Consider the following 8913-nt stretch of genomic DNA (forward strand, 5'->3'; position numbering starts at 1 on the left):
TTTATATTGCGCACCATGAAAAACAAATTAAACTGTATCTTGTTAAATGCAACAAGAACAGCTCTTCTAAACTATTTATTAATTACATTTTCTTAATCTCCTTTCAGGATCCAAAAGATGGACTAACAGGTTCTGCTCTTTGATACTTTACTACAGAAGCAGAGGGAGTGGGGCAGCAGTGCTTTCTTTCTTTTGACTGGGATTTTAAAACACTTCACCAACCTTCTACAATTTTTTAGGGAACATACACATTTATTTTAATATAAATAGCATGTGATTGACAAAGCAGCCATGGTTTTGTTCTTCAGCACTGAACCCAAGCCCTACATGTGCATCCTGTTTTTAAGTACTGTACATTGTCTTAATGTAAAAGTGTTAGAAAGTTCAACCTTCCCATGTGGGATTCAGGAAAGGGGGGAAGAGAAGGACAATCAAGTCATTTTGCACAGATGTCGCATTAAGACAATCAGATATTAGGATAAGAGAGATCTGAACAAAAAGCAGCAACTTAAAACCACATGGACAATGAAAGAAGACAGTCTGATAAACATTCTCCTCAATTTGGTTCTGATTTTGAAACAGGCAGAACAAAATCAGCCCAACCTGCCTAAAATAAAACATTTACAAAAATACAATCTGTAGCAATAAGACAGAAAATTCTTTTTGAGAAACATTGAGAGATCAGATGGAAATTTGTTAATCAAGTGGAAAAAAATACATACAAAAGACCAAATTAATCACTGATCAATACTTGATACTGGAATGACAACAACCAATGCTACAATTACAGCCTCTGAAGAAAAATCTATAAAAATTCTTTTTAAGGGAACAAAATTATATGTCAACATCTTTACTGGGCTGAAAGACAGTTAGAATTTAAAATTAGTTAGAATTTTAATTATCCTTTAAGATATAGTTTATTCATGAGATGAAATACAGAATTCCTTTAAATTAAGCAAAACAAGTTTCTTTTATGAAGACTAAAAAAATGGAGAATAGCTGAGACTGATTTTGCAAAGATGGGCTGATAACTGAAACTGAACAAAAGAATTTGATGATTTTATTTTTTTCATCCACTGTTCTCAGATAGTTTTATAATCATTTGTTACGTAAGGCTTGATTCCTAAACGTGTATGTGATAGCAAGATCCTTGTTATAGGACCTTGAAAAAACACAGTCAGAATCTGCAGCCATCATGGCAACCCCTGCCAGCTCACCATCCTTTCTAAAATTTGACAGCTTTCTCCAAGTGAATTCCCACCTTCCTCAAGGCAGCTTTCAAAAGACACCGATAAATTAACGACTGCGAAGTATCAGTGGTACTTCAGAGGCACAATTTAAAAGGAAAAGAGTCTCAGACTTCCAACATTTTAATGATTCCTTTCTGCTGCCAGGTGGAACGTCTGGTGGATTCAGAAGAGCAACAGCTTCCCACGGAACTTAGCACAGATGACTAAATGCTTTTGATGGCACAGTGAACCTCTATTTTAAGACATCACTTTTAACTTTGCATTACAGTTCACTAGCATATGACTGGAGGCCAAACGCCAGGAATTTGCATTAAGCATTAAAGCATACACAGTCTCCTGGAGCTACTGAGGAACTGCTGCAGCAGGAATGCTATAACATGACATTTTACCTCAAGAGGCATACTTCTATTTCTGCTGCAGAATATTTCACTTAATTGTGAGCCACTTGGATTGAGGACTAGCAAATGATCAGTCTTGTAAAGTTCACACTATTACCTGGAGAATTTATCAGCAGAAAGACTAAGGTTTCACCTCATACCTGTTACAAACACTATCATCTGTTAATAGAATTGATTAACTTTCTATTGAAGCTTACACTTCACAGAGACCAACTTCTTTACTGGGCACCTAAAATACTGTAATCATAAAATCACAAAATTGTTAACAGTGGAAAAGACTTCAAAGAGCATTGAGTCCAACCATTAACGCAGCACCACAGTGTTCACCACTAAACCATACCCCCAAGTGTCACATTCACACGCCCTTTGAACTATTCCAAGGGTGGTGATGCCACCATTTCCGTGGGCACCCAATTCTAATTGCTTTTGGTCCCTAAAAACCAAACCAATGACAGCCATTCTAACCGTACTCTCAAGGTACACTAAAACGTGGGATTAACAAACATGGCAAAATAAGAGTTGGGAAATGTCAAACCTCAGTTTAAGGTGGGAAGCAGAAGATAGATCTTGCATAAACCACTGAAGGGACACTAACGGAAAACTACAAACCTGTCCAGTCACACTTTTATTGAAGAAGCCCAACATTCTCGGAGCAAGTTGGGCATGTGTTGGCATCACCTGCTGGGACAGGTTTCTTAAAGGATTTAAGTGAAGGAACCCCTTGTTTCTGGGCCTACATAGAACTCAACCATGTACTAAATGCCTTCAGCACTTGTACCAAATGTCTTCAGCACAGAAGAAGCACCTCCCAGCAGATGTGAAAGCCCTTTTTCAGATCTTGAGAAGGCTTATATAAAACAATATGATCACCTCAACATCAAATGAAACAGAGCAACTGAAGGACGACCATTAACTAGGCTTGGTTTAGACACAGCACTATTCCTCCCTTGCATCTTATTTACATCACCCATATGTGTTCTAGTGGCACTTAATAATTTATTATGCATACAGCATATCAAAATTACTTCTTTACATAAGACCATATTATTTGTATTCAAGGAAACAAGTCTTTTTTAAAGTCCTGGAAAACAAGCCCAGAATCTGGTTTGCTCACCAGCAGACGTGCTATGGAAGGGTAATTTCTCCCTACACCTTTCTCCCCCCGCTCTTCGCTTGACTTAGGCAGAGCAATGTCAAAAGGCATTTGGACTCCACAACTAACCAATCCCTGGATTCTTGCAAAGCCAATTATCTAAATTAGTAACAACTCCTGTCACTATTTCTGAAACTGGCACGTATCCCCAAGATAGACATTAAATAGGCATTTCATGCAAGCCAAGTTTGTCTATGCAATGCCAGAGCCAAGAACTGAAAATGTTCATCGCTCTTTTCTCTTGGCCTATTACAATTTAAGCTTTTTAAAGCTCTTTCTTTCAGGACATGTTCTCTGAGGTCATACTTTAAGAACCACTTATGCAACAGCAAAAGGAGTTCATGGTTTCTGTGGACAGAAGTGAGAGGCCCAGGGACAGCCATCAGTTGTAGCAAGGAGGCAGAGCCAGCAGCTCAGGATTTTCTAGAAGCCAAGGGCTCACTGTTTCCACTCACCATGCTGCCTCTTGCCAGAGCCTTCTCACTGTTGCTTGATCCCTTTTGGATGCCACATACTTTGGCATCTCCTGGCAGACACCTCAGCTCTACTACCAGATGTCAACACTTCTTCCTTCCAGCCCACTACCACAGGCATTGGATAACCGTTTGGAGGCCAAAAGAGAAAGATGTCTAAGTTGCAGGAGATTTCATGAAACCCCAAACATGTCAGGCAACACCAGCAGTTTCCTGGTAAGCCCTAGCCAAGGCTACTGCCAAATTCAGTCAGAGCTTTGGCTCACCTGGGTTACCTCTAAATGAAGACAGTGGCAGGCAAGTCTCGAACAACAGGTTTATTGCAGTCTGCAAGCTCAAACTGCAACCAGTGCAATATGTCCTACTCAAGATGGAGATTTTCAATGGTGAAACAATGGCTAACGCAAATTACAGCTGAATAATCCTCTAAATCTAGAAAAAGCCAAAGGATGAAGGTTTGCCCATCATTTTAGCAAATGAAGCCACATCCAGTAAATCACACTGCAGCTGATAATGGAACATCTGGTGAGGCCACCAAAGTAACTGAAATCCTTTACAAACCCTTCCCTTCCACTCAGCAAGGTTAACAGTGCAGACTTACTAGGATTAAAGGGAGACACAGAAATACCTTGTCGCCAATATCCATTTACCTTGTCCTGAGGGCCTGCCAGGCTGCATCAATGTCTGCGTACAGGTTTTTCTCCGAGGGCTTGCCGGTGCTCACCCCGTAGCCGGAGTAGTCATAGGAGAAGACGTTGCAGTTGATGCGGGAGCCAAGGCCAATGTAGAAGCTGCACATCTGGCCCAGGTCCACAGCATTGCCGTGCGAGAAGAGCAGCGTGTACCGGCCAGTGGGGGCACAGCGGACGAACATGCAGCCCAGCCTGTTATCTCGGGCCGTGCGGGAGAAGAACACTTCCACGGCATCCAGTTCCCGCTGGGAATACTGCCAGTCGGCCCGCTCGCTGAGGTGCAGGCTGCAGGTGCCCGATCCCGTGGGGGTGCCCGCCCCGGCCGCCGCCCCGGGCTCCTGCTGCTGCTCGGGCTGCAGCACGGTGTACGTGGGCTCCGGGGGCAGGAAGGCCAGCTTGGCGGCGATGCGGCTGGGGCAGGGCGGGCAGCAGAACAGCCAGCACAGCTCGCCCAGAGAGAAACCGTTCATTCTGGGGCCTTGTTCTGGCATCAGAGACGCCGGAGAAAAGCTAAACCTCTCCTGGAAAGAAGTCACACGGAACCGACCCAGAGCCCTCCTCCGACGCGACCTGCCGCCTTCCTGCGAGGCCACCGGCTGCCCTCCCAGAACGCAAACAATGGCAACCTTGGAGGAACTACAGTTCAGCCACAGCAATGCAGCCCTTCAAAGCCTGGAAACTGCTTATACAAACCAAATACACAGCCCCACGTAATACAGATGGGCTACAACCACCCCTCAAACCCCCCTCCCCACAACTAACGCTACTACAGCAAACGCAACTCTCCAAAACACGACCCTAGACTCCCTTGGCAGCACATGAGCCGCACGTACACATTTACAAAATGAATTCCCCGATGGCACGGCTCAGTGCGGCGCTCCAGCCCCGGGGCCGGCCCCCCGCAGGGAACATGCAGGATCCAGGGAAGCTCCTTCCCGCACAGCCCGCACCGCGCGCGGCTCCGCCCGCTCCGCCCCGGCCCCCGGGACGCCCCGCACGGCAGCGAGGGGCCCCCGCAGCGCCACCGCCCCCGGCCCGGCCCCGGCAGCGCCCGCGGGAGGAGGAAGATGAGGAGGGAGAGGAGCGCGAGGAGCAGGATGAGGAGGGTCCGAGGGGAAGGGGAAAGCAAGGTCGAGGCTCAGCCGCGCGCGGCCGCGGGCAGGGCCATGCCGGCTGCGGCGCGCAGGCAGGAGCGGGCAGCGGCCATGTCCCGGCTCCCCCTCCGCGCCGCCGCAGCGCTTCCGGGTTACGGGCGCGGAGCGGCGCCGCCGCAGGTGCCGGGGCGGGTGCAGGGCTGTGTCGGCCCGGGCCGCCCCCGCAGCGCCGCCGCCTGGGCGGGGCGCCGGGAGGTGCGGGAGGTGCGGGAGCGGGTCCCGCAGCGCCGGCCGGGATGTGAGACCCGCTGCCGGGCCCTTTAAGGGACCCCCCTCCGAGCCCTCCGCCGGCCGCCCACCCTCGCGCGTGCGCGGCGGGGCCGGGGGCGAGCGGCGGCGCGCGCCGGGGCCATTTCGCGCCCGATGAGGGGCTGTGAGGGGAGCCCGATGAGGAGGCTGTGAGGGGAGCCCGATGAGGGGGCCGTGAGGGGAGCCCGATGAGGGGTCTGTGAGGGGAGCCCGATGAGGGGGCCGTGAGGGGAGCCCGATGAGGGGCCGTGAGGGGAGCCCGATGAGGAGGCTGTGAGGGGAGCCCGATGAAGGGGCCGTGAGGGGAGCCCGATGAGGGGTCTGTGAGGGGAGCCCGATGAGGGGTCCGTGAGAGGAGCCCGATGAAGGGGCCGTGAGGGGAGCCCGATGAGGGGTCCGTGAGGGGAGCCCGCTGAGGAGCCGTGAGGGGAGCCCGCCGAGAGGGGGCCATGAGGAGAGCTCGGGCTCGGGTCACCCTGAGCCGTCACACCTGGGGCAGTGCCAGCCCTCAGAGCCGGGCTCCCCACGGCCCTGAGCATCGCTCCTCGAATCGCCCAAGCTGTGCAGCAATGCCAAAGGAGCTGCTCCTCCGCAGTGCCCAGCGCTCCGCTCTGCCGAGCGAACTGTGCGTCCCGGGCTCAAAAGCCCTGGAGGATCTCTGGATTTGTGGGCAGTTTCAAGAGATACCGCGGAAAACTTAAAATAGTGCAAATTGCAGAAGCCTCATTTCCTTAGAAAATCAGGGTAATGATCCGTATCCCAAATAATTCATTGAATAAATTAGCAAATTGCTTAGAGCAGACCCCATGGATAAGTGGTCCTGCATCTCTAACTCAATGCTTCGACCCTGAGAGCAGAGCGCAAACACTGTGGGCAAATGGTGTTTATGTGCAACGTTCTGCTGGTAACACAGGGTGTAACTACACCCCCTAATTAACCAGCATTGCCCAAGTGAAAATGTAAGGAAAATTACACCTGTGCAACTCAGTTCTTACACGTCCAACCAGTGTCCTGACTTGAGACATGGCGAGCGTGTTCACCCATTTGTGTTGCTCTCCAACTGCTTGGCCATTACTCTAGGTGTTACTATGAGGAACAAAGTTCCACAAACTCAGGAACTGGGGTCATTTTATGAGTTACAAACCTGAGATGTCCTTCCCTTCCATGTTTGTTGGGTAACATGCCAATTCTAAGAAAACTCACTTCAAAACCTGTGTACAAAAACTTGGTCATGTGTGATACTCCTTTGTCTTTGGAACGTCAAAAATGAGCTCAGCCCCCACCCACAGCAGTCTTTAGTTTTGCTAACAATGGGAATTTTAGAAATGCTAAAATCAGCCAGCAATAATTGTGTCTATGCTGACTGTTAAGGGAGAAAATGAAAGGGAGAAATGTGTTATCTCCATCCAGCTTGAGCTTGTGGCCTCTGGCATGGACGGACTGTTCCTCTGGAGGACAGAGAATACCCAGTTAATTACACGTGTCCCAGGCATGTCCCACTGGGAGGGTGGCAGGGTCCAGAGATTAGGCAGGGTAAAGAAACGTGTCCCACCTACTCGATGCTGGGTTCCTTTGGGTGGCAGAGACAGCCAACACACCCGTGTATGGGTCAGGAAATTATGAAAGGGACTCCTACTCCACAGACTGTGATAGGAAAACACAGAATAGATAAATGAAGGACCCTGTGAAATTCCTTGAGGGTGACAACCGCCCTCAAGCTCCACCTCAGCTGTTACGAGACACACTATTGATAATCTGTGGGAAGACTGATACAACCCTGAGAAAACCCTGAAAGTACCCTGAGAAGTGATTTGGCTGAGGAGAGCTGAAAAGAGCCTGTCTAGTGCTGCCGCTATGCGTCCCTCTCCCCGAACACACACTGAAACTAAGATAAGGGCTGGAATCTGGGCATCAGCACCAATTGAAACTAACATTTCTCAGGCTTTTCAAAGGCTGTATGACTTGCCCAGAGCCAGACAGGAGAAGTTGTTACATTGTAAGTAGATTGCTGCTCCAAAGAGCAGGCAATTAAAAGGACAATATTTCCCATGCGCCACCCTGGCCCTTCCTGAGGTCATATTTGCAGTAGTGAAACCAAAGAATTAAAGTGTCCTCTTTGAATCAAAGGAGAAGTGTTATGAATTTGCTCCTTGAGCTAACAGGGCTGTGCAAACCACATTTGCTATCAGCCTTTAAGTAATTTTTGATGGACCTAGAAAGATGCCTCAGGTGAACAGGGAAGATCTTCAAATAGCTACTAAAAAGGCAAATACAATAAACAGAACACAATGTAGTTGGTTATGTCTTGATTATTTCCATGTCCTGTAGCCTTGCCATGCCTGTTACAAGGGCAGAGCACTTCGCACCACACTTCCTTTTCCTGAACACTGGATAGACAAAAGAATAGGCCAGAAGACAGTGAGACTGAAGCCAAAGAAGACACCTGGCAGCAGCTCAGTGAAGACTATGTATCCTAAACATTACCATGCCTGACTTCCTGCTGCTGCTGGCCGACTGTGTGGCTGTTACAGCTGGGTAAACACTCCACATCTCATACCTGCACACCTGCAACTGTCGTCTGCTTCAGGACTGGTTACAAACACCAGACTCAGACTAGGAAGTTCCTCAAAGCATTTTTGCTTATTTCCTGGACAAACAGTGCATGAAGGGTGCAAGTATTATTTTCTTACTGCTCATGTAATTTAGTAACTGTGTATCCCAGGCTTGTTCTAGAATATGTTAAAGCAGTAGCAGCACTGACAAGAAGTGGCTCTTGTCAGCTGAAACACACTGGAATCTACCAAACTCAGGTGCAGGGCAAATAATTAAGCACTATTAATGAGCATGTGTGGCTGTGTTCTTATTAGCCATGTCACTGACAAGTTCTTTGCAGTTTCTGGACAAAGGTGTGCTTGAAGAAATTATTTAAAATAGAAAATGAATTTGCTTTGGGAATAGAAGAAGACCCTCTCAAACACAAGAGAACCAAATGTAGTGGGAGGTGTTATATCTGGAAAAGAAAGCATGGGCAACAGAGGGTGGCATCAACTTACTGGAGATATACCACTCTGGTGCTAGTGAGAAGATCATAGAACCAGAGAGTCATTTAAGCTGGAAAAGACCTTTAAGATCACAGAGTCCAACCATTAACCCAGGACTGCCAAGACCATCCCTAACACATGTCCCTTAATGCCATGTCTACATATCTTCTAAATACCTGCAAGGATCGTGACTGAACCACATCCCTGGGCAGTCTGTCCCAGTGCTTGACAACCCAACCCCAGCGAATAAATTTTTTCTAATATCCAATCTGAACCTCTCCTGGCACAACTTGATGCCATTTCCTCTTGTCCCATCACTTGTTAGTTGGAAGAAGAGGCCAACCCCCACCTGGCTACAATCTCCTGTCAGATGTCTCTAGAGAACAATAAGATCTCTCCTGAGCCTCCTTTTCTCCGGGCTCTGGTCTCTGTATAGTCAAAACTTGAAGATAAAACACCTAAACTAATCACCCAGGGTAAGCAAGCTAAATACAGCCTTCTAT

At 48.2% G+C, this 8913-nt stretch overlaps 1 protein-coding gene across 1 annotated transcript in view; it reads right to left on the minus strand.

Moving 5' to 3' along the window:
- ABHD17C (abhydrolase domain containing 17C, depalmitoylase) overlaps positions 1-4916 on the minus strand; it is a 28612-nt gene extending 23696 nt beyond the window's left edge. Inside the window, exon 1 of the mRNA XM_083870823.1 lies at positions 3925-4916. Within this exon, the coding sequence (XP_083726949.1) occupies positions 3925-4457 (533 nt within the window). The 5' untranslated portion in view covers positions 4458-4916. The remainder of the gene's footprint in view (positions 1-3924) is intronic.
- Between the last annotated feature and the right edge of the window lie 3997 nt (positions 4917-8913).

The sequence above is a fragment of the Zosterops lateralis genome, assembly GCF_965231275.1.
Source record: "Zosterops lateralis genome assembly, chromosome: 13".
Taxonomy (NCBI): Eukaryota; Metazoa; Chordata; class Aves; order Passeriformes; family Zosteropidae; genus Zosterops; species Zosterops lateralis.